Source organism: Microcebus murinus, chromosome 17 (genome assembly GCF_040939455.1).
Source record: "Microcebus murinus isolate Inina chromosome 17, M.murinus_Inina_mat1.0, whole genome shotgun sequence".
In the NCBI taxonomy this organism is placed as follows: Eukaryota; Metazoa; Chordata; class Mammalia; order Primates; family Cheirogaleidae; genus Microcebus; species Microcebus murinus.
In genome coordinates this window covers 17,049,111-17,076,575 of record NC_134120.1, presented here as the reverse complement: position 1 = coordinate 17,076,575, position 27,465 = coordinate 17,049,111, and the positions used below count along the sequence as shown (strand labels likewise).

Genomic DNA, 27,465 nt, shown 5'->3' with positions numbered 1-27,465 from the left:
GCTTCAAAGATGATCAGGAATCTGTTGAAAGTGATCCACATTCTGGAAGGCCTGCAACAAGCAGAACACCTGAGGATGCTGACCGTGTATGGGTTAGGTTAAGACACGCTGGGAGAACTGTGCGAGGTCCCAAGGTGCCTGCTTTGAAGGGGACTGAGGCATCATTGTCCTATATGCAAGGTTTCTTGTATCTTCTTCAATAGATGTCTCTATTTTTCATATTATTACATGACTGGATACTTTCTGGACACACCTTGTACTTGAAACTCTTTGCAGATATAAATTGTGCCTTATTTACACTTCTAATAACTTTTATTTTTATCTTCAGGCCCTAGCCATATGGATCTGAAATCAGTATCTGATAAAGCATAGATCAGAAATTCAAAAACTTAATCCAGTCATGAAAATTAATCTAGGAAAAAACAATAAATCAACCTCTTATAACCTTTAAACTGTCCTCCCTAAATCCTGTTTTTATGCAATGCCAAATAAGTACCAAATATGCTTATTCATACTGCCTATAGCCACAACTATCATTTAGATAAACCGGTAAATATAGAAAATTAAAGGAATTTGCAGGATAATTTTTTTTTCTGGTGGATAGCTTTCTAATTTTATTCTAAGTTACTGATATGAACTGAAGCATAAATTTATGTAGCCTTTTTATGATCTGTGAGAAAGTATGTTTCACTCCTTAATACCGTAATAAACCACAAGAACATAATTAGATTGACTATGTAAGGCTTTTCATCTTTTACATTTCTGTTCAAATAGAAATGTTTGCATAACATTCACTGTAGCAAAACTGGGTTTTGTGTTTTATCTTTGTGTGTTTGACCCTATTTCTTTTCCCAAAAATTCAGGGGTGTTTGTGATTATAAATTGTTTTCTGTTGAATATAATTATTAAGAGACCTAAGTGAACATCACTTTTTTTCCAGTTGATTTTGAAGAATTACTGAAACATTTTTGAAAGGTCTTAATATGTGTATTATCAGTATATTTATTTAGAAATTTCTATCAGAGCTGGCTTTAATCTTTGAAACGTGTTGCTGTCCACTTCCATGTGCAGGTCATCTCACCTGGCTTTTTGTTTTTGTTGTTGTTGTTAAAATGTTCAATGCAGGTTCTACATGGTCAGCTATTATGAGCGGAATCACAGAATAGCAGTTGGAGCTCGCCATGGTTCAGTGGCCCTGTACGACATCCGGACTGGAAAATGTCAGGTAAATAAATCATTGTGACTTCCTCTCCATAAAGTGTGGAAGTTATTGAAAGGAGAGAGAGACTAGCACTTTACCAGTTGACGTGCTGAGCTGCTGGAACATTATGGATAATGCTAAAGGGATCAATAGTTTAATGAAGGACTCAAAGAATATAGAGCCCTACTGTCTTTATTCACTGGGCCTGAAGGGCTGCCGCAGATGAGTTCGGAATGGAGCCCAGAGTAAGGTAGCATCTCGCAAACTACTTTGTAATGTGTCTTTTTTAAAACAACGCTTTCTGTTTTTCTTACTTATTTTTGTGCCGTGTTTTCCAAACAGTTTGATGGTGCATTATTATGATGTGATGGTTGAACAAAAATTAATTTTCAGTCTAAGTAAAATGGGATATTTAGTAATGGTAAGACAGTAATCTAGTAATCTAGAGAGTTCATAAAGAGAAGAAATTACAGTAGCATTTAGAGTTCTAAAAAGGAAATCGATGCTCTATTTGAAATAATGTATTTTTATAATACTTTTTATATTTTTATAAACTGTGCTACAAAAAATTTTTGATTCTGGTCTTGAATACCCGATTCTGAAAATATACCAGTTGGGTAGAAAGGGAAAGTCTGGCCCCCTTTAGACACAAGAGAATTGAAGCTCAGAGCTTTAAATCGCTTTATCCCACCCAGAGTCACCCTCCTAGTGACAAGACCAGGGTGAGGCTCTACCATGATCATGGTAAATTTATAATGTTCACTGATGAATAGTTTCAAATCATAGCTTCTTATATTTTGTTGTAGCATTTATTAATGCGGATATATTCAGTTGTATTAACATTACCATATTAGGAATTTTCAAAAGGAATATGAAGAAATTCATAAGGATGTGGCTAAAATTTTAAATTTAATAAATGACTAAGTAATTCTCCAAAAGCTTTCGTGGCTTCTTTCCATGAAATAGTTATAAAAGGTGGTAATAGGTGTTGGGAATAAGAGTTTCAAAGGTCGATCAGATAAGTTTAGAGGATACTGTTTGAAAGTTAAATACATTTCTTTGTGTAGATTTTCTCAGAGTCTCTAATGTGTGAATGTGCACTGTGCATTTCCTGGGAGTGTGTGGAGTATGCACCATATTTATTTAGCTATCAAATTTTCTGTGTGTGTGTGATTTTTTTTTTTAAAGACATTAACTCCCACTGGTGACCATATTCTTTTACTCAGTGCTCTCACTAAGAGCATTGAAACCACTCTGAATGCTTGTTTAAAATTAACTTACATGTTGTTGATAATATTCTTTCATAAGAGAGGCAGATTCTTCAAATAGCATTTTCAGATTTTCTTTTGTTAAGACAGTTTTTTAAAAATTGAAGTATATTACTACTAGCTGACTTGAGAGAAGTAAATCACAAACATCTACAACATAAAGACAAAAAAAATAATAGAACGAGGGAACCCTGTCAAGTTTCTTTAAAAATGAAGGGAGGAAATCATAGTGAGGATTCTTTGTTATCAGATAAGATACAATTGCCACCAGAGGAGAGACGAGGGAGGCAATGCGAACACAGTTAGGTGACACTAGGATGAGTGGGAAAAGAACAGCACTTAAGAATAGTGAAAAAATACCAAATTGTACTTAAGTATATGTTTCTGGTTTTCTTCCTACTAAGTGTCTCAGTAAAGATCTTGGTAGCATGCAAAAAAATTAATATTTTGAATATCTTATGCTTTTCCATTAAATTACTTGTAATACACTTATCAGAGACGTTCTTAACAAGAATATGTAATAGCATTCATATTCCATTTTATTTTCTGTACATCATTTTAGTACATATAAACATTTTAGTATTCCCCCCAGTTTTTTTCTCCCTCATCTTCTTAATTTTGATACCCAAAGTTATTAACATTGTATTTATTAATTGAATAACCTTTTCCCTCCAGTTCTGTCTGAAAGGGAAGATTACCCTTTCCTCTCATCATTCAGAACATGAAAAAACAAAGCTAAATCTCTAAAATCAGTCTTCACCTTTGCCAGTCACCAGTTAGATCCAGTGACAAGGATTGAATTCCTAAGCAATTCTCTTCTTAATCCTTTTGTGAGTGTTGTAATATTTGAAATAGGTGAGTCAACAGCTGAAGCAGAATGTACAAGTAGAGGTGGCATGTTTAGAAATGATGTTTTGTAGGGTGAATCAAAGGATCATTTTGAACAAGGAATGCAGTAAAGCATTTCTTGGAGAATCTGTTGGAACCAGTTAACAGAGAGAGTGATACAAATTTTCAAGCATGACCAAAGACAGAGATATGACATAAAAAATATAGAAGGGATAATTAGAAAGTTCCCTTGGCTATGAGGATAGGATCCCAGCTGGGTGGAAAGATAGCGCCTAACCACCTAGATGGAGGGACTCACGCTGGAGGAAGAGAAGGATGCGGAAGACTGAGAGGGGTCCAAAGAGAAGATCCGTGGGGCCCAGTAAAGTCAGAGAACCCACGACTACAACTGAACAGAGGGTGACATATGTCCCCTGTTGTTATTAGATTGGTTAGTAAGCAATAAAAGAAAAATTAAGTCCCTTTTCCTTACCTTTTGGTATTGGCTTCTTTTTTTTTTTTTAATCTGTTTTCTTTAGACCTGTTCTTCCCAAACTAGAGTAGGAGATTATGCAAAGCCACAGGATAAATACGACATATCTGTCTGGAACGTGAATTTTAGTTATATCCAGGGTTGGCAAACTATGGCCCAAAACTAGGTTGCCACCTGTTTTAGTAAATAAAGTGTTATTGGAACACAGGTCAGCGCATTTGGTTATGTATTGTCTACTACAATGGCAGAATTGAGTAGTTATAGCTGGCCAAGACTATAGGTGCTCTGCAGGCCTGAAATATTTGCTATTTGGCCCTTTACAAAAAAGGTTTGCTGACCCCTGACTAGAGTTAACTAATTTAACTAAAAGTGATTTAAAACATTATAGTGTAATATAGCAGATAAAGATAATTAGAAAGTTATGTGATCTTGAATCTCATCTCCACCACTAATTAACTTTATAACCTTGAGGAAGTTTCTTAACTTCTCTGAGCTAAAGTTTCCTCATTTGTAAAATGGTGATATTAGTAGAAATAGTGCCTGTTATTATAAGAAGTAGTAAGAAAAATGTATCCAAACACTGTTAAAGATGGTAAGGCAGGGTTGGGTGCAGTGGTTCAGGCCTGTGATCCTAGCACTCTAGAGGAGTGCTAGGGAGGCCAAGGCTGGAGGATTGCTTGAGCTCAGGACTTCAAAACCAGCGTGAGTAAGTGTGAGACCCCATCTCTACTAAAAAAAAAAAAAAAAAAAAAAAAAATATATATATATATATATATATATATATATATATATATATATATATATATATATATTTATTAGCTGGGTGTGGTGGTGCATGCCTGTAGTGCCAGCTACTCTAGAGGCCTAGGCAGGAGGATGGCTTGAGCCCAAGGACTTGGAGGTTGCAGTGAGCTATGATGATGCCACTGCACTCTACTCAGGGCGATAGAGGGAGACTCTGTCTCAACAACAACGACGACAAAAACCCAAGGAAACTGACCGTCCCTCTTCACTACCCCCTCCTTTTAAAAAAAAAAAAAAGTTAAAAAGAAAAAAAGGATGGTAAGGCAGCCTTTATTCAAGGGAAGGCCGTGATGGTAGATGTGCAATAGGGCCTTGCAGAAGGGCAGACACTCCGACTTCAGCAAGAACAATTTGGGGATATATAACCAAGGAGCGGGGTGGGGTCAGGGGGAGGAAAATTACTAAGAGGAAGCGTTTCTGGCTACACTGACTAGACAGGATTCTTGCCAGGTTGTAAGATATTGGAGGGTGGGGGACTTTTGCTAAACGGATATACCAAGATTCTTGCTCCAACTGGATTCAGCGGGGACAGAGAAGCCCAAGGTCAGGCCTAGTGAGGCAGAGAAGCCTGCCTAAAGTTTTGGTCAAAGGAGAGAGTCTTTGTCAGAAGTAAATAAGATAATTTAAGTAAAATTCTTAGCACAGTGCCCGCCAAGTAATTACCATTCAAGTAAATGGTGGCTATTATTAAAATAAACTTGGAAATATATTACACTACCATTAAATTACATTCATTTTAGGGAATTTTAAAGATAAAACTTGAGACATCAGGGTTTCTGTAGAACCTAGGGCTAGGAGTCCGCACTCCTCAGTTGGGAGCATTTTGCTGGGAAAGTTGAAGCACCGCTGCCCCAGGCCATGTGTGGATTTCCTTTCTCAAGGCAGCTCTTGCCTGTGGTGGTAGTGAGTCTCTCTCTACTGGTTATGGAGATCAGAAACTTTGATGCAATTCAATAGTTAAAGTCCTGCTGTGCTGCTGATTTTGCTTTTACTTGGCAAGCACTAGCAAGTTAGGAATATACCTGACTCGAATTTTGTTTAATTAAAAAAAAAAAAGTATCTAACTCGCTATGAAGTGCTTAAATTTTGATGATAGGCAGTGGTCTTGCTAAGCAGGTGAATTAGAGTCCCTGACTCTTTAGAGCTTGGTGTATGTGTTTGGTTAAATCGGCAATGAAAATCTTTCCGCTAGCAATATTGCCTTTGGCAGACTTGATAGCATATCTCACTGATTTCATTCTTTGTAATAACTACTGGCTCTGTGCAGGTTTCTCTTAAGCTCGTGTTAGCTAGCTAGTTTTCCTTATGAAGTTTGTACTTCATCTCTCAGTATCTAGGGAATTGGTTCCAGGACCACTATAGATACCAAAATCCACAGGTGCTCAAGTCCATGATATAAAATGACACAGTATTTGCATATAACCTAGGCACATCTTCCCATGTACTTTAAATCATTTCTAGGTTGCTTATGGCATCTAATACAATGTAAATAGTTGGGGGTATAAGAACCAAAAAAGTAGCCTATACATGTTCAGTACAGTCACAAACCTTCCACTTTTTTTTCCTGACTGTTTTCGATCTGTGGTTGGTTGAATCCAAGGCTGCAGAAACCAGAGAGCCAGCTGTGCTATGTCACTTGGAGGCATCTGGTCTACTTTGGTAAATCTAGGCACTTACCTTCTTCTCATGCTTTGGTGTAAACTACAAAAAAAGCAATGATGTATGAGAGAAAGAACATGGCTAAAGAGTCTGTATCTCAAATTATTAAAAGAAGTTAATTATTGAAAAGTTTGAGTAAGTTCCTTAAAGAGCCTATTCTTGAAGCCTCATACTGTGTAGTGTCTGGTACATAATAGATGCACAATAAAATATATGTTGTCCAAATAACCCTGAGTCTTTGGAGTAAAAAAATGTGTTAAGAAATATGATACGGTAAATGAAAACAAAATGTACTATAATTATATCAAAAATATTAATTTGGGTATAATTATATTTCAGTATGATAAGATATCTTTTCAGAAATAGCATAGAAAACCTTTCTTATGAGTCATGAAAGATATACCTGTATTTCTGTAGTAAACCACGACCAGGACAGCCATAGGCCAGATAAAGAAGGGGAAAAAATAGAAGCAAAGATTGACTATATCTATACAACTGTGGCTACTGTGCTCTAGCTGTTATAAGCCTTTATGGAGCACGAGGTAAATTCTGGGTATTAACATGTGCCATGTCACACAGCCTAATGGTATAAAAAGCAGTGAGCCTGCAGTTGGAGCTCCTCTGGCCTTGCAGATTTCTTACTGCATGTAGGATAGATGCATTGACCTCTGAACTTCAGATACACCTGCCTGATTAAAGAAGGCAGCAGGATACCACATCCACTTACTTGTACCCTTATCTCCTGAATATCCTCTGCCCTGCTCCTTTGCTAATTTGAAAGTATGAAGTGAAAACAACCCTGCACCCTGTCCAAATCTATTTTTACCAGCCTTTGAACCCTGACTTATCTCATCATTGTTCTACCTGGCATACTTTTCATTCTTCAAGCCAACAAAGGACTTCACCAGCTAGTCCAGCAACATCGTTATAGACAAGCCCTGCACATACAAACTAACGAGAAAGCCAGTGTAAGTACAGCCACCTTAAAGTGTGTATGGAAGCTGAGGGAGACTGCCTTATTGTTCTAATAAGCTTTCTTCCCTCTTTCTCATTTTTTCCTCAAATGCAAAGTAGTTTTGAGGACTAGTCTTAGCAGCTTGTGGAATGCATCTATTTCTACTTCATTCCTTATGGCTCCAGGGGCCAGTCCAGGTTTTATAGGACCTGGAGGTCATATAATTTGGGAGAGTTCCCTTTAAGAGAAAAAAAATGAGGCCTGTGCAAATAAAAATAAATAAATAAAATGTAAACTTCATTAGCTTCATGGTATATCCATCTTTAATGGCTCCTTTAAAGTGGTATTTTATAATCCCTTCTGTGACTACCATTCTACTTCTCTCCTTTCTTAACTATTGTATGTAGTGCATGAGTAGTCTGCAGCATTGTCTCCCCCATACCTTCTGGCTTCCCCTCGATAGTGCCACTGACATCACACGCTCCCTTGGCATGGCTTAACATAATTGATTTCCCTTTCCCGCAAATTCCGTCTTCCTTTGACTTGCATAGCACTATCACCTGTCTTGGCTTTCATTTCACTATCTCATTTGCCAGATTACTTAATTTCTTGAAGTACCTTACGGTTCATTCTTATCGCTCCACTGTCCAGAGTACAAATTTCTTCTTTTATCCATTCTTTTTCCTGACTTTGGCTGAAAATCCGTACATTAGTATTGACTCTGACTATTCCCTGTAAGCAGGTAAAACAAATCAGATCTACAGCCAGGGCCCTGCCTTGACTCCAGCTCCTTGACTTTTAACGATTTGCTAGACATTTCCATTCAGATATCTTATTGTCTCAAATTCAGTGTGTTGGGAAATCTCCCCAGTCCCTACTTTGTATCAGCATCCTTTCTAACCTACCTTTTTCTGTTAATGGCATAATGGTAGTGACACCACAATTCATCCTGCCTCTTCATCCATCCATATCCAGTTACTGAGTTAACTTTTCCTTAGCAGTATAGGTGGAATCTACCTTTTTCCTCTGTTAAAGAGCCTAAGTTGGGCTCTTGACCCATTCTTCAAGGCCTTTGAGATTCTGATTTGGATCATTGTACACAATCCCCTCCTCCTTTGAGCCATGTTTCATTTGATAGTGCTATACTTTATCATCCCCCATCCTCGTCCTCTCGCAAGTTACATAGGAAGCATTCAGAAATATCTGTTGTGACTTATTACAAGGATTTCAGGGGATGCCCCTTTCTAGTTACATTTGTCTTTATATTATATTGAAATGTCTCACCTCACCCAGGATATACAGTTACCATACAATAACAGGTGAGACACTCCTGGCAAACAAAAATGCTGAAGACAATTCACATTAAAATGATGAATGTTGATTCTGTTTTCGTTAATGTTTTCATTAATGTTTCCTTTGAAATTTATTTTTGACTGTCCTTTGAATTTCTTATACCCCTTGTAAGTTACACAGCTGTCTTAAATTCTTTATTTGTATCCATATTTTTACACAGAATAGTTATCACTATTTCTTTGTTGTTGTTTATAATATGCCAAATTTCATATCATGTATAAATTCATTACCAAGCTATTTATTTCCTCTTACTAGAGAAGGCAGTGTAGAAGAGTAGTTAATGGAGTAGCTTCTGAAACTAAAACTGCCTGAATTCTCACTAGCTTTGTGGCTTTGAGCCAAGGTACTTACACTCTCTATACTTGAGTCTCTTCATCTATAAAATGGATACAACAATGCTTGTAGCATTGTGTCATAATGATTAGAAGAATAAATATATATAAAGCAAATGTCACTCAATAGTAAGTGCTCAAAAAAGCTAGCCATCGTTGTTATTATTTAACCATTGGTTTAAATACCATGTTTCCCCAAAAATAAGACAGGGTCTTATATTTATTTTTCCTCAAGAAGACACCCTAGGGCTTATTTTCAGGGGATGTGTTATTTTCCCCCTCAAAGCCTCAGCTTGCAGCATGCACAGGATGGCCGGGACCTGACAGGGGGAGCTGACCTTGTTGGTGGGGCTGCCCGCACCTTTCCGGTCACCTCTGGGATAGTAGCTGTCACGATGGGGCAGATGAGAAGGGCTGCTTGTCATCTTTACTGCTCTGTCACGACGAAATGCATGGGCCGTGCAGATACACTGCATAGCCCGCCCATCACTAGATCTTATTTTCGGGGTAGGGCTTATATTGCGCAAATGCTTAGAAATCCTACTAGGGCTTATTTTATGGGTAGGTCTTATTTTCAGGGAAACACGGTAGGACAAAATCAGTCAACCCCATCCTGTCCCTTCCCGCTGCAGTGTACACTACTTCATACCAGCTAGATCTGTTGTCATTGCTTTCTTGTAATTTTTGTCTGCTGTTCTTTTTTCCTAGGGCTATTTGAATTCATTTTATAAATAGGATAAATAGAATATCAAACAAGTAATTAGCAAATTTCAAAATTATACTTACTGATCTGTCCTTATTCATCTGTGTTTAATCCTATCCTTATTTTTTCATAGCATTAATTTGTCATCCTACTGATATTTTGTTTTTTGGTGATTTTTGAAATTATAAATATTACTTTTAACATTACTGCAATACTAGGCTCTTTCTGAGTTAGAGTAATTAAAAATTTTTAATAGACTTTATTTTTGGAATAGTTTTATGTTCATAGCAAAATTGAGCAGAAGGTATAGAGATTTTCCATATACCCCCTCTCCCCACACATGCATAGCCTCCCCAATTATTAACATCCCCACCTGAGTGGGACATTCATTACAATTGATGAACCTACACTGACACATTGTCACCCACAGTCAGTAGTTCACATTAGTGTTCACTGTTAGTGTTGTCTATGCTATGGGTTTGGGCAAATATATAATGACATGTATCTACCATTATTATATCCTACAGAGTAATTTCACTGCCCTAAAAATCATTATTTATATGATTTTTATAAATATTTGATTATTTTTAGGGTAAATTTCTGGATATACAGTGCTAGGTGGAAAGATTTGTGCATTTGATTACCAGAATGCTCTGAAACTGTTTTCCCACAAATACTTTATGAGCATTAGTTTTTCCATACCCTCCTTAATATGTCTGCGAATAAGAGAATGAGTTCTGAGCTGCAGTTATCCTCATAAAAAATGAACCCCTGCCCTACAGTTGGCCTATTTTGCCTCCTACATTTGTCATCTTAGACAACAGACTGTTTCTCCACTTATTTGTGATTTATTATTCATTTTGTTTATAAAACAAACTTATGATGGCTCTTCTCTGTGCCAGACACTATATCATACGCAAGAGATCAAAAATTAAATATGAGTTGTTCTGGCGCTCAAGGAACATAATGTGGTGTGGAAGACAGACAGAAACCCACAGTCGAAATACTGTGCTAACCTTCCGAGGAAGGCGGCCTGCAGTGTTATGGAAGAACGCAGGAGTGGCACTAGCGCAGATTTGTTTAGGAGTCTGGGGAGAATTGGCCAGGGAAGGGCTCCCTAAAGGAGAGGATATCTGAACTGAGTCATTAATAATTAGGAGTTAGGCAAAGAAGGGGAGCAAGGGACATTATTCCAGGCAGAAGGTATGACATATGCAAAGCCCAGAGGACCGGGAAAGCATCTGGAAAGCACGCTTGTCAAAAACTTCCGAAACGTTTTCCCCAATGTGTGTGAATGTTTTAATACAGCAGTTTTCAAATCGGCATTATGCTGGGAATTGCACCATTCTCCTGTGAGAAACAGTTATTCCAATAGATAAGTAGAGGCACTTCTTATCTGTGACTTTTTAAGTGCTAAATCAGTAACATGGATTTTGTAAGTAAAGTTACATAGCATTACCAAAATATTAAAGAAATAACTGAATACCGACATCTGTTAACTAAAATAGTATTTTTAGGAGAAGAGGGGCTTGGCAAGATACGAAAATATTTTCAGTATGGAATTTAAAGCATTTCATGAAAATAAGCCAGTGACGTTTTCTATAGTACACTTAATTCTGGCCAGGACTCTAAGGTACTAGATATCAGAAGAAAGCTGATAGTCCAGACTAAACAGAAATGTCAGCAAACACACTTATATTAATAGAAGTTTGGAAAACAATGTGTCCTTCTCTAAAAATAACAAAGATTTTACTTCTAGTTAGGGGGAGCAATGGACCTTAGGGATCTTGTGGACAGTAAGATTGATGTTTCTTTAAGGCAGAGTTTTAAGCTCCGGGCACAGTTTTCACCAAGCAGAAGTCTATAATGCTTATACATCAAGGGCACTTATGTGGTGATTGCAAAAATTGCAGTGAGAATTGACTACAGTACTTAGACAGTGGCATTTTAGGTATTTTCTTCCTGTTCTTTTCAGCAGCTGGTTTTATGGCAGGTGCTTCCGATGACATTCTGGAGCAACAGCCAGAAATACGGCATCAGGGGTGATAATAAGATGAATGGTTGGAGAAAACAATGGCTTCCTGACACTGTGTTGAAGAATTACCCAACAAGCTTCCAGTTTTAAAAGTGAAATGCTATTTAGAGAAGAACCTCTAGGAAGAGAAACAGATATTTGGAACAATGCTTAAAATTAGACCATCATTTATTCTGAAAGTTTAAAATTTTAAGAAGAATATTTTTAACTGTATAGGGGAGTATTTTCCTATTGTTTATCTCACTGCTCATTGAGTATTCCTTATATTTGTGTTATGCTTTGAATGGCAGTATTCAAGAATTTTGCACCGAGAAAGTTAAATCCTTAGCAATGTCTATAATTGGAAATACATAAGGCAGAGAATTCTGTTTACAAACCTTGCAGTTATTACAAGCATTTGGGCATCCTTGCAAAAGCATTAGGTAGCCTAAAATTTATTTTGATTCTCAAAATTCACATTATTTCATCTGCATTTCTCAATGCCATTCAGTTTCCCAGCTAGCCATTCTCTTTTTCCCCTCAACACATAAAAAAAAGAAAGCATAAATGTTCATATATGTGTATATGTATATATTCCACATACATATAATCCACAAAATTAAGAAACATTAGATAGGAGAGGCATAGTACATTAAATTCCTTCTGGATTCATTCCCTTTTTTTTTTTTTTTTATTTCGGCATATTATAGGGGTACAGATTTTAAGGTTTCAATAAATGCCCATTTACCCCCTGATTCATTCCCTTTTATTCTTTATATTCATTCTCAATATGTAAGCTCCTTAGAATAAAGCCTGGAATAATAGTAGTTATTCAATAAATATGACTCATTTTATATATATACATATATAAATAAATATATATAAATACATATATGGTATATAATGACCATATGAGTCTATAGTTCATGATATGTTGTAAAGAGATGTTGATGGCAATTTAAAAGGCCTTGTCCAGATTTGGTAAGTCCTGTCCCAAGTGGAGCTCCTAATGGAGCTCAAGTCTAGTGGGGGGGATCTTAAACATTTCATTTGGATTTAAATCTTATAAAGATATTTTTATTTCCTGTCTCTTTTAATGTGGTACCTAGGAGTTTGTTTCCATATTGGCCCATTGATTATAGTTTTAGAACATCTGTCTTGATAAGACACACAATTTTCTATTTCTTTAAGTGGGTTGACAAATTAAAGATGCTTACAAAGCAATCTCAGAGTATAATCCTAGATTTTTACGCATTTCCCAGTCTTCTACTGTTGTCTCACACCTAATTTTATATGTGTATATATGTATTTTTTTAAATCCCTCTTCTTTTACTGTATGCATTTTATATGATATTAATATTTAAACCAACTACATATTTACAAGTACAACTAGCTTTTGCTTTGGTTAACTCTAGATCACAGAGGTCAACAGGAGACAGCAATAGTGAGCGGGCTTACCGGAGAGTAGCCTACAAACCACTGGCATTCCTCATATGCTGGGTACCAGTTAGGACATTGGACAGAGGGAATAGAGAGTCTTGGCTAACTCCAAAATCTAGTGGAAGTCGGTTTAGAAAGGTTCTGTTATAATACCATCAACACATGGTACCTAGAACTATTTACATGGCACTGTGCAATGCAGAAGGGAATGACTACTTGAGTGGGCAGGGTATTTATTTACAATCTGGAAGGAACGACAAAGGTGAAATAAATAAATACAGTAAAGTATTTCAATGCTACAGTAGAACATGGCATTCCACAAAGGAGGACAGGGTGTTTCCTGTGCAGGCAGGGAACAAGAATGGGAGAAGATTCATTAAGAAGGTGATGTTTGAGCTGAGCCTTGAGTGGGTGTTCTGTAGGCACACATGGAGGAAGGAAACATTGACAGAATGTTAAAGACATCACATTAGTTGATGGTTCTTTCCAGGAACTGAAAAGTTTTGTTGTGTCTGGAGCAAAGGTTGCAAGGGAGGTGAAAATGTGAGAGAGGAAGAGAGAGATGACACCTAACAGGACAGGGGAGATCATGGCAAGCCTTCCCCGGACAGATTGCTTCTTAGTTTGGAGTCTCAGAGGTCAGCAGTGACACACTCCAGTGCCTACAGAGACCAAGCAGGTGGCATAAATTAACAAAAGATAAGCCCTCTTGATTTGTTTTTCATTTTTCCATTTTTGATAGTACCTTCCAAGAAATATTTCTCTGTTTAATTCTGTCTATAAAACAACTTTTAAAATATTTAATAATATGCCAACTGATACTCTACTTCTATGTTAGAGAATTGGGAGGGGTGGATACCGTAGCAAACTGAAGAGCGCACGCTCTACACAAAGGGACCAGCTCTGTCTCACATCCCACCTGTTTGATGCGTTGTGGGATTTTGAATCTAGTGTTGCCTAATCTCCTGATTTCTAAAGATAAGCTGAGAATCTTGATTTCTATTTTAAAATCTCTCAATTTTTAAATGTTAGTGGCTGATTGCCAAAATTTTTAGAGTGTATCAATCAATACTGTGCTGAGTACATGGTATTACATTTGGAAAAACCATATGAAGTGTTTGAAGCAGGGCAGCAAGAGGATCAGATCTTTAATTTTGGAAGGTCACTATCAACACTGTCAAGAATGAATCGAGCGTTTGCTCTTGAAGGCTTTGGGAAGATCCAGGCAACAGTTGAGCGGGGCTCAATTAACATCAGTGGTGGCTGGATGAAGAAAAGGAATAAAAATCACAACAAATACCAAGGAGGTTGTGATGAGCCTTAAAATACAGCATTTGAAATATACACACTAAGTAAAAATATGAATTGATCCTATAATGAAGAAGGAAAAGCAGTATTTTCTGAGAACAATGAAGAAAAATCTGGGCTATAAACTGGGAGGGAAGACAGACATGTAAAGGGAAAGATTTAATTTAGGTATGAAAAGGAATTTTTTAAATGGAAGAATTATAGAATTATGGGAGAGATTTAATAATTAGGATATTTCATCTGCAAAGTAATAGAAGCCAAAAAAACCTTTTTATTAGAGACTTATTATTTTTGTACAACAGACATCCAGAAGTAGCTAGTGAAGTGAGCACCTTGGTCAGAGACCCCTGTCTTTCCAGGGGAACTTGGTTCCTCTGTATTCAGTGTCTTGGCCTCTTTGGCTACCACCTCGGGTACAAGGTGGCTACTGCCACGCCAGCAACCTATGCAGTGGATACCAACCCGTGGCAGAAAAGGGAAGTTTTAAAAGCAGATTCATCCTTTGAGAAAGCCAGTTCTCTTGTCTCATTGACCAAAATTGTATCATCCATTTTTCAACCTGTGGCTGGCAAAGAAAATGGAATTATCATGATTGACTAATTGAGATTCACTCCTGAGACAAGAGAGGGCCTTGAGCAGAAGGGGTTGGGCTGAGGAAGCAACCAGCATTTGCCTCCCCGAGGGAATTTGGTGCTCTGGAGTGTTCTGTGTTAGATCAACGGAAAAACAGGGTTGATGGCAGAGGCTTTGGAATAGATCTGGGTTTGGGTACTTGCCCTTCTACTTAATCTTGGAGACCTAGAACAAGCGACTAGCTCTCTTTAAGCTTAGGTGCTTTGTCTATAAAATAGGAATAATTGTAGGTCCTCTTGAAGATTGATCAAGCTGATGTATATAAGATATTTACATTCATGACTGCTACATTTTAAGTGATCGATAAATGGTGGTGGGTTGATTCATAGTCATCTTTAAAGGGAAGTCCAATTTTGAGTTTCTGAATTTGAAAAAGAATTTTTGTCATGGTCTAAGAACAAAACTGTTACCAATAGGAAACATTTTAAAACTACATGTTAATAGTAACGTTACTTTAAAAGTCTCAACTTTTCCCTTTATTCGTGGAGCAACAGTGAGCTGAGATGGAAAAGTGCAGGATGAGCCTCATGAGATTTGGTTCTGACCCTTTCCCATGCTCGGCACCGAGGCCCGGGGCTGTCCGCATCACTTGGTTGCGCCCCCGCTGAGAGAAGAGGCTTGCCCTTGCAACCGTGTCCCACGTCCCTCTGGGCTCAGCTCATCTGTGCTCCTGCTCCTCAGTCAGCAGTTAAGCCGCCACACTTGAAGACAAAGTGGGTGCTTAGAAATAATTTGCATTCATTCCTTTGAATGTTTAACTACTTAAGCAATTCCGCTGATCCTTAAAGGAACATCTTAATCTAGAATAGTCATTAACACAGAGGAAGGTCTTGAAAACATAGTTTACTTTCAAAGGCATGAAAGAAACAAGAAAACATCTATATAAGGGCCACCACACCACATTAAATGCTGCTTTCTGATACACAGAGAGTGGCCCTTTATAGTAGTAAAAAAGCCAACTCCTTTAAGCCCCTTGAAAGTCCCAGCATATGGCATGGTTACTATGCTGCTGTAATTTATGTAAATGCATTGTCAGAGATGAATTAAAACTTATAGTTATAAATCTACAAGGACACAGCTATAACTCACAGAGATTTATTACTTGTAGACATGTATATCAAGCCTCTGGAATTACTGCCTCTACTGTAGACAGAGGTTAAAGAAGAAGGTAACAACTTACATGCCATTATACATATACAGCAGTTTGTCATTCACTGGTAGTGGTGTGAATACCCAATACAAGCATGTGGACTGTCCTTCACCCAACACAGTCTGATCTGCAAATTTCAGCAAGAATGTTAGTATTAAAGAGCACCAAACAAGGAGTCCTGAAATTTCATCTTAGATCCATTTACTATGTTATTTAACATCTCTGAGCCCAAGTTTATTAGGTATAAGATGATTTTTTAAAAACCTGTTAATAACCCCTAATACACTCTACATGACTTTTGCGAGGGAGTGATGTATCCATTCATTGATAGCCTATTGTATATCAGGCACAAAATTATTTTTTTAAGCCAAAAGAAATAATTTTGTTCAACATCCTTATTTTTTCCAAAAAAGGAAAGCGAGGCCAGAAAGGTGAGGTGCCTTACAGAGGTGCATATGTGAAGGGGCTTTTGAAAATTGCAAAGCCCATTCAAGGGGAAATAATCATTAATTGTAATACAAAGCCAATATCTCCTTTATATGATGATATATGTGTGTTTAGTTCTCCATGGATGTTTCCATCTGTCTAGGAGTTCCTTTTATATAAATTCACTGAGCATTGTCATTTAGCATTGTTTTTTTTCCAAACCAGGTGACATATCAGAATCTCATAGGAAATTTCAAAATAGATTCCATCTTCCTCAGACCTGTGAATCAGAAATTCCAAGGCAGGGATCCAGAACTTTTGTGGCATGTCGCTAGGTAATTCGAAGGCACACTGAGGTTTAGAAACTCTGGGTTAACTAAATAAAATGACAGGCTATGAGAAACAAATAATGTGTGAATTAGCATGTAAGTCCCCAAGGTCTGTAAAAACAAATAATTTTAAAATAAGGAAAAATCACTTCCCCTGGATCTAAAATCATATAGACTATGAAATGGAGCCTTAGGATGAGTAGAATTTTTTTTTGTATTATCCTTGAAAAGGCAATGTAATAACAACATTAAAGAAAAGTTTAGAGGGGGAAAAAACCCATCCTAATTCCCCCAACAGTTTTTTGTTTGTGTGTTACTTATTTACCATATATAAATACTTATAGATATTTGCAATCATAGTCTACATACATTGATATTTACTTTGAAATATTACCTAGAATTGTAAAAAGTTTTGTTAATAAGGATTTAGTTATTCCTTTCTATCCAGAAATTTCTCTCACCATCCTGAGCTAAGTTGGAGCTCAAATCCCTAGATTTTTGTATTGCATTTTAGCATTTTCTGTTATGTTATGCTAACCCACCCTGCCAGAGCTTTAAGCCACTACCGTTGAGTACATATAGCCTCCTTTTCTCTCCACAATTTCCTTTTTGATGTCTTTTCAGTTCTTCAAATTACAACAGGAGGGAGCCTCTATCAGATAAAATCACTAATAGAAAATGTGCTTACAGAAGTCACCAATATCTTGTTAACCCCTTGTAGCTTTGTCCCTGATAGGGACTTTTTCTCTAACTACTCAGATACAACAGGATGCCCCTATCTCTGGATATCTCTCACAATTTGGTGTAGGATCTTTCCTCTTGCTGCAGTATCTGTCAAATAATTTATTAAGTTAAGACGTATTAAATATTTACCGTGTACCCGCTACTATGCTAGTGTTAATCAACTACTATGCTAGTGTTAATCAGCTACTATGCTAGTCTTAATAGTGCTACACACTACCAAAATAATATATTTCTATGTAATTATTACGAGGAAACTAATGCTTCCTCCATAGAGATAAATAGAACATTTTTAGCTGTTTTATTTTCCAAGTAAGTGAATCCAGTGAAACTTCCCGGATATAAACCATTTCTATATTTTGGGAAAATAGTAAGCATTTAGTTTGTGACTATATTCTTAATGATATACTGTAAGAAATTAGGCACTAAGAAGATTTTATAGTACAGCAATAAGAAATACTTCCCAAACCAGCAGCCAGAGCTTTTTTTCTGCTGAAGCACCAGGGCCTTCTGGAGTCTCCTCTAAGTCTCCTCTCTTCACAAGGGTGATTACACATGCTCCAGGGCAAACATAGGATTCAGGTAGAGACCCCTTTTGTTGCTTACGGTCATGATGAGACTTGGAGGAGGTTCAGTTTTGTTCTCAGATACTCCCATTTCAGAGATGTTTGGAATTTCTGAGCTATCCTCTTTCCCTCAGCCATGTTTTTAATAGAAAGGGGCATCTTAGAATGACCCCTACAGGGGGCTGTTATGTCCCATCCACGAGTCGTGGCTAGCACTCCCAGACTGCTTAGCATACCAGGAGTTCTGGCAGTGGTACAGAACCCTGTGTAGAAGTCCAAGACATAACGGGGTGTGATTTTACAAGGCTGGGCTCATTTGTCTACTCATTCCTTTATTTAACACATGTTAGTGAGCAGGTATGTGTGATGGGTTCTGTGCCAGGCACTGATGTGGAATGGTCAACAAAGCAGATAATGCTTACTACCTTCATGGAGCTTACAGGCCAAAGAGTGAGGCAGGCAAATAGTTACCCAATAAATATATGCAATTTGTGATAAATACTATGAAGAAAACTATGAAGTATGGTGAAAGGAGAACCGAAAGGATGATGTCACACAGAAATGATATTTAACTCAAAGCTATGTATAATGAGTGAGAGTTAATGAGGCATCAAATGGATAAGCAAAAAGAGCACGTGCAAAGGCCCTGGGGTAAGAAAGATGCTAGGGTATTTGAGGAACTGAATGGAGTGAATGGGAGGAAACGGAGCCTGACACAAGATGGAGAGCAAGGCTGGAGCCAGGTCACAGAGGCCCTTACAAGTCATGAGGAGAAATTTTACTATTATCCTAAATGCAGCAAGAAATCAGGTAAAGGTTCTAAGCAAGTGACATAGTCTAGCCTACCTCTTTTAAAAGATCATCCTGGCTGCTGTGTTGGATTGGAGAAGGACAAAAGCTGAAATGGGGGAACTGGTTACAGGGCTATTCCAGAAATATTCGAGGCTTCAGATGGTAATGGGCTAGATTGGAACTGAAGACAGTGATGATAAAGAAGATGGACCAATTTGAGTTAAGTTCAAGGGTAAAATTGACTGAACTTGTATTGAGTTTAGTATGGTAATAAGAGCATTGAGGATGATTCCCAGGTTTGTGGCATGAGGAACTGAATAGATAGAAAACACTGGGAGAGGAGCAGTTTGTGGGAAGGAATAGTAGAAAATCACTAGCTCAATTTTTGTTGTAAGCTTTGAGACACCTAGTAAGCATTCATGTGGGGATGTCAAGAATGTAGCTCTGGAGCACACATAAAAATTTAGACATCATTGGCGTGTTGATGTATTTAGAACCATGGCAGCTGATTAATATAGAATGAGAAGAAAAGAAGTCTGGGACAAAGCCTTAGAAAAACAAAAAACAAAAAAATCCTGAGAGATGAGATGGAAGAAATGCATGTGGCAAAAATGGGAGAATGAATGGTTTGAGGGCATAAAGAAAATCAAAAGATGGTATTGTCTTAGATACCAAAGGAGGAGTGTTTCACGGAAGAAATGCTGCTGAAAGGTCAAGTAAGATAAAAATTAAGAGAAGCCCATCAGATTTGGCAACAGAAGGTCACTGGGGACTTTACAAAAGCCGTCTCCATGCAGTGATGGGGTTGGAAGCCTGGCAGCAGTGGAGCAAGTGGGAAGGCAGGCTTGTGGAGGCCACACCTGTAAGAAGCTAGCCTGGAAAAATAAAGGAAAAGAGGAGAGAGAGAAGAGAGTTTTGATTTTTAAGATCTGTATTGTTAAATGTGCCATAGGATATTTCACCACTGCAGGAGAACAACTGACCCATAGTTTACCAAGGTAAAACTGTCAGCAATGAGGGTTTAAAACAGATATGAAAGACGTTGTTTTGAATTTGCCATGAAAAAAATACACCTACATGTTGTCTAGATATGGATAGATATTAACACTATCGTCATGAACCATTTTAATGTCAATTTAATGTTAACTCAAAAAATCCAAGTGGCATCTAAAGTCTATGTTAATGAGAGTAATGAAGGGGCCATTTAGGGACACCTAATATTCTAAGTTTGTACCCAAAGCCCATACCTGACTTTAATAAGGGCCATTTGTTCAGGGGTTTCAAAGATATGTATTACTTTAAAGTTTGGTGATTTTCAAAAGCACTCAGCATCTGACTATTCTTAAAAGAAATTACCCGATAATCTTATGCCTGCAGGATTAATGGACATAATCTTTTTTGCCAAGGATGGAGCATTATTTGCTTCATGACAAAGGCATTCTTTTCATATTAGCAAAAAGGGTATCAGGATTCATGGACACAATTTTTAGAGGCTTTTTCTTAATTTTTTGTGGGATAAGAAATGTAGGTTCAGTTTGCATTTGGGAATTTCCACCAAGGATATGCAAGTAGCTTCATGGGCTTGAACTATTTTTGTATGGTTTAGGCATCTTACTTAAAGAAGAGCTTCACTCTGATTTTTCACCTTTTCCATAAAGCAAATAGGGAGCTGTTTACAACAGCCTTTGTCTGGCTTTGGCATTGATTTTAAATCACCTGGATTGATCATGTGGTTATGGGACTTTTAAAAATCCCACCAAACACCAAAGCCTCGAAATATAATTAGAATTGAGGTGTTTTTCATCTGCTAGCATTATGTCCATAGAAGTGCATTCTAAATTATTCTTAACTTCTGCTCATGTTAAACGGAAAAACCACCATCCTAATGTATAGTGTCAGGGGTTCTGGAGATGCTCTTTAAACACATTCCTACTTTTCAAAATGAGGAAGCATCTAAAGTCTATGTCCATCTTCCGAGTGTTTCACTGTCTGGGCTGTTTCCTCAGCCAATAAGAGAAAAATATGCAAATCAGCCAGCTGTCTCGTCACACACTCATCAGTTGCAGGACAACAGCAGGATTTAGGCAGTCTGATCTCAAGCAGATTTGACAAAGAGGTGGAAGGTCTAAAATTAAATGGGTCAACACAGATTCTCTAATAATAGGTAGATGTGAAGGGACAACAAGGGATCCCATAGGAAAACTGCTTTTTAAAGACTGCTGATATTATTGCTTTTCATTTCAGACTTTGCATCGTTAGCAGCATCTAAGTCTGAACCATCTTATTTGACAATGAAACAGTTCCTCTATTTTACTAATTATTCTTTAGAGTATTTATATCAGAGTGGTGTTTTAATGAAGTAAATATTTATAAAGCTTCAAACTACTTTAAGAAGCCAGCTTTTCTGTTTTAAAGGCAGTTATTTTTCTATGGCTTACTATAGTATTTCAATTTTGTTGTCATGGTGATGATATAACTTTTAAAAAAATGGAAACCTGCTTTTAACTATTTTGCACCAGCCTACCAGTCATAAATGTAGAGTTCAGAGTAAACTGAGTTTATATTCAGCTTCTCTCCTAGTTAAAAATCTAAGGCTACTTTATAGATATCAGATTTCAATAAACATGTAAACACATACACATGAAGTAAACTATCAGTCTCCTAATAGTAAAGCATAGTAAACATCAACAAAGGAATTATTTGTAATTCATATTCTTACTAGTTGAAAAATGTGTCCGCAGAATAATTATAATTTTGGAGCATTCTTATGGTAACACCTTTCTAAACAATTTAGAACCGTTTTCCCCAATACCTGTAGATAATTGTCAGTGAATAAAAGAAAATAGAAAAAAGATAGTCTCTTATCACTAGACTGAACAAATAGATACCATTCCTTTAAAATACAATTAAAATGCTATAAGGGATCAGTGCTTTGTTCCCTAAATTCACTAGCATGCCATTTTACACAATTGCAGTTTTTTTCTTTTTAAATATTCTTTTAATATTATAACATTAGGAACATATTGCAATCCTTCCCATAATATTATGGTGGAGGAACAATTACAGGTATTTCAGTCTTGAGCTAGGATACATTTTAATATTTAAAGATACTATTTTTCTGTTTAAAAAACTTTAATTGTGAAAAATAAGAAATAAACCTTAAAATGTTTTTCCTTTAAAACATGTTTTTCCTTAAAAAATCCTTTTTTTATTTGCAGCACCTTTTCTTCATGTTTCAAAAAAGATGGCCTTAATGGTAACTTAGAAATAACACCTAATGATTAACAGAATGATGGATGTGATGAATCACCTTTTTCTTGAGAAATAATAAATCAACATATTCCTACCCATAAATTTTTACTGAAAAATGTGAAATATTAGCATCGTATATTTAACAAGGTGTCAGATAGAAAAACTGTCAGCAAAATGTTGCCCTCAGAACCAGTAGAATACATTAAAATCTTATGTTCCTTTTTTGGAAGCAATTAAGTAATTCAAATTTACAATTTCTAAAATTTACTGTGGTTTTACTTCTTCTTTACCTTTCTAATGATAAGCATGGACACCATCTGTTTGAGTATTATCAATACTAGACCCCAAAGTTAAGAAAGTGAAATCTCCCAAACTAGAATTTTTTACTCACAGAAATGTGGTTAATCTTCAATTTTAGGATTATAAACTGAAACATTTCATAAGACCATGTTTACTCTTTTTGTATTTAAGTAATTCTGCCCTAGACTCTATTTATGCAGCACTTTTAAAATGAAACCTTACCCTGGTTTCATTTTTAGGCAGACTGTATACTGAATTCTGCCTAGATTTTTTAGAAGCCTATTTGAAGGCTGGATTTGTGGTTACATTAAAAGGTTACTTGATTGGTAGTCGCACAGTAAGTTTGCAACATTTGGGGGTGTTTTTCCTAGAGGAGCCATAGTGTACTGTGGGAAGTGGAGCAGGGCAGTGTCCTTCCCTGGCTTTATTGATTTGCCCTTCAGCTGTGTGCAGTGCTGAGAGAACCTCAGGCCTTGTTGATTATCTGCACAATGTCTCTGGGAGCATTATTGACCCATTGCTGTTGACTGCTGTGGCTCTTGATTTTTCACACCGTCTCCATGACACTCATAATAAAACATACTATCTTATTGCTACTCAGCTCTAGGAGCCAACTGATTCAGCTTTAGAACACAACGATGTTTCTGCGAAGCATTTATTGTATGTGGAGTAAAGTGTTGTAGCAATTTTAGGATTCTGTCTTGTGTCCTTTTAATAGCTACCTCTATAGCAAGATTCCACACAATTGCATTTTTATTGTCTTTAAAAGGCCACTACTGGCTTTGCATATATTGTGAACATTTTTGCATGAGGAGTATAAAATTAATTTTTAAGTATTGGACTAATGGAAAGAACATTCTCTATTAACATTAGGCTTGATATGTTGATATAACACTCATTTTCAAAACTAAATTTTAAAATATGTCAAAGAATTATGCTATGATTTGTTACTATGCCATGTATGTTATAGTGAATAACAGAGTTTTTTTAAGTTTTTTATTGTATTTGATTAGTATGTTTCTAATTTGCCATTGTCCAAATGTCCTCCAAGATACATTTTAACTTCTGTTAGTGTATCCAGGTAAATTAAATCAAGTAAAATCTTTCCTCTTAGTTACCTAGAGAGACTTTTTTTTCTATTTAAGCTGTAATTGGTGGAAAATGGATTTCTTATAGCATATATCTTTTTGTTTTATATTGGAGGTTTCATATATTAATGCCAGATTATTTTAATTTTTATTATTTCTCATATATTTCCCAGTCCACGGTTAGCATTCATAATTCCTTTGTACTGTAAGTATTGATGGGATGTATGGCGTTTCAAAAGGAGCTCAGAGATCCTGAGAAACAAGCTTTATTCTATTGGTACAGAGAATAAAATGTACTTGTTTCTTAAAGATACTTTAAATATTTTAATGCACCGTAGCTACTATTACTGTAGCAAAGGTAATTTAGCTTAAAAAAGAGCAATTACTCTATTCTTGTGTCATTTTATAAAAATACTAGATTAAAACAGCATTGCAAATTAGATTAATACTATTGGTTACTTTTTACTGAAGTTGTTTAGAGTGTTTTCATTAAGTCAGAGCAAACAAAATTTTCTTTAACAAACCTGTTTTTCATAAATCCAGACTTTGGGAATTATAATAGAGCTAATTTGTGTATATTAGTATGTATTAAACCTCATGAATTCCATGAACCATGTTCTATTTCCAAAATGTCTACTATAACACTGATAGCAATATGTGCAAATGAGGAGTGGCTTACTATTTTAACATGTTTAAAGTGTGACAGTTTATATCAATGAGCTTAGCCATTTAAAAGAAAAAGAATAAAAAAGGATCTTGCTTTTAAACTGTCATTATCAAATTACCAACATTTTTTAAACATTTTGAAATACTAATTCCTGTGTGCTGATTGATGGATGTAGTTTTCATGTGTTATCATATTTTAGTAGGTAGGTTTGATGTTTGAGGGATATATAGTTTTCTAAATGTATGCTTTTAAAAATATCCAACTGTCATAAGGCTTTTTTAAATTAAAGCTTTTAGCAAGTATGGCTTCAGGGAGTGGAGTGATATATAGCATAGCCTTAGTGGGCTGCCTCTATATGACAGATCTATGCACAACCTGAGCAACAAAGTTGCCCTTAACTTGAATCTAGTGGTTTCTCAGCTAATTTACTTTCTATTTATGTCTGCTTGATATAAGTAGAACCCAGTGACAAAAAAGCCAGAGGAAAGGCATTCCACTTCTCTTCCCTCCAAATTAGTGTTGTTCTTTTAAATTAAAAAATTAAGTCTCCTCCCATCATTTTTCATGCTAAACCCAAGATGTTTTAGGTCACACGTGTTGAGAGTAGATGCCACAACCCCGTTACACTCACACAGGGGCCTTTTTCACACAGGCTTAGGCAACAGTTCCATAACCTTTGGGAAAACAACGGGGTATGTTTTAGCTATTGTTATGCAAACATTGTTCTTTCAGAGCTGACCTTTACTTACAGGGATTTAACAGCCACAGCAAGTCAGGGTTTGAATTCTCTGTGTCCGAGTTGCAAATCAAGTTTACAATAACCGTGTTCACAATTGTTTTGAGCCCTCCCACCTGATGGTTTTTTTGATAGCATGAGGTTTGTATTCCACTTAAGCCTAAGTATTTCAGTGTGTCTTTGGACATTCAGAACCACTTTAAAGTGTACACAGGGCTTCCTCTAACCGAGTCATAGTTATCAGGTATTGCAAAGGTTAAGCCTTATCATCTGCACCAAAAAGAAAAAAAAAAAAAGGTGAGGTTTCATCAAAAACTTCCATCCTCACAACCTTTCGACCACAATTTGATGATTATTATTGATTATTTCACAGCCTTTCACTCACGCTCTGCCACCGTGGCCAGCCCTGATATACAGATAGGGCTGCAGTCCAGCTAAAATAAGACTCCATCTTGATAATGGACTGAGATGAGATACTGTTATTTGATAAAGATAATTGATGTTTCACAGTGAATTGGAAAGCAGCTCCAAGTGCACCGTATCTGCAGCTATATTCTGTCCACAAATATGGGAGTTGTTTATAAAAATAGAACAAAAGAACTAAACTTAAATATTCAGGCTTGACTTTTTAAAGCATTTTGGTGCTCTGATTTTTTTTTTTTTTCATGCTTGATTATTTTAAGGTGCAGTGGTTAAAAAATAGGAAAGGGTCTATGGCATTATTTTTTGTCTTTGGTTTCAGGTTACTTTGTTAAAATCTTACATGGCATGGGTGTTATTGATCAGCTCCCTTGCAGACTTAATACCCAAATCCTGTGTTTGGATTATGATGAATCACTGTCATGCATAAGCCGGGTATCTTAGGTCAAAGTTAAATTTCATGTTATCATAAATTTCTTGAACATTTTACATACCGTGTGAAAGCACAATTTAAATTATTGAACCTAAATATCACGTCTTTTGCCAAATGCAATTCAAATAATCTGGCAACGCAGATTGGGTTTCTCCTCATTTATTATTAACACATTTCTCTAAAAATAACATGTGACTCACTGTATGTGTTTGCTCATCATGCTTCCTTCAGCCACCAGGTTTAAGTTGATTAAGGTATCATTCATCTTAGGTACTGTTAATCCGATTTCTTTTAGTCTTATCACCTTCGTAACCCCTAATTAAGCAATAAGGCTTGACAGGGAGTATGGTTATCATGAGATAATGACACCCCAAGTGTGTTGTGAGGCACCAGGTTCAGCTGAGTGCTTCGAAACCTCTAGGGGTGTGATTATCTCATGATAAACATGCCACGTTGCCACTCATTGATATCATGGCTGCATGCATATACCACTCAAGTTGAGGTAAAATTGACATTTTATTGTGCACTTTCTCACCCAATCCAAGTTGTTGATTTTATAAAAGTATTAGTTCAGGTCTCAGACTTATAAACCAAAGTTTGAACCCATGAGTTTCTATTTTATTGTTTAAATGGTATCCATTAAACTGGCAAGTACATCTTTGGACAAAAAAAAACATAAATTTACGTATTTTTTAAAGTAAAGTTTCCTCAGAATAAAGACCTCATGGAAGACAAATATATTTTTTCATCACTTAATTGATATCACTCCAGTAAAGATTAGGCATTCTTATAGACTCAGAAGACCCATGCATGTGCTTTCACACAAATTAAGTTATTAAATAGCTGAAGGTTCTGTAGGGAATATTAATTGGATTTTTGGTTCGGGAAATTCTTTTTAATTTATCACTTGCAGCTATCACAGAAATAGTCCAGAGCTGTGGAAGGGGGAGAAAATATTAGTTTTGTAACTATGTTTTTTGGTTTAGATTTATTGTGAATTGATATTTTAGGGAAGAATAACTCATTTTATTACTTTGGCTCTGATTTGCTATTTAAAAAGAAAAAATTGAATTATCTCAAGTAATCTGGGCCTGTTAAAGGAAAAAAAGAGACCACCTTTTAAGTGATATACTTCTCAGGAGTGTGTGTGTGTGTATTGTTTAAGGAATGGTGAGAATAACATGGCTAATTTTATAATGTTTTTAACATGAATTTATGTTAACTGTGCCTTATAAAGCAACATTATTCATTAGAACTTTCTGTGATGATAAAAGTATTCTATATCTTTACTGTCCAGTATGGTAGTCACTAGCCACTTACAACTAATCTGACTGAGGAATTGAATTTTTTATTTTATTAATTTTAATGAATTTAAATAGCTACATATGGCTAATGGATAACATATTGGATGGCACAATTCCAAAGAAATAAACAAAGTCCTTGAAAGTTAATTTTTCTCAAGCTCCTCTTGGAAAATTACTGAGAAATGAATTACTTTATGGCTTAAAAGAATGATTTTTTCCAAGTAATTAGTCCATTTTATGATCTTTTTATCTTTTGGTGTTCAAATAAGA

General features: G+C 36.3%; 1 protein-coding gene across 4 annotated transcripts in view; it reads left to right on the top strand.

Annotated features, from left to right (window-relative positions):
• The window catches only part of WDR7 (WD repeat domain 7), a 315,698-nt gene that overhangs the window by 245,014 nt on the left and 43,219 nt on the right, over positions 1 to 27,465 (top strand). For all 4 annotated transcript variants that reach the window (XM_012745467.3, XM_012745464.3, XM_012745468.3 and 1 more), the window contains one exon: positions 1,126 to 1,225. In XM_012745467.3, coding sequence (XP_012600921.1) covers positions 1,126 to 1,225 — 100 coding nt within the window. The remainder of the gene's footprint in view (positions 1 to 1,125; positions 1,226 to 27,465) is intronic.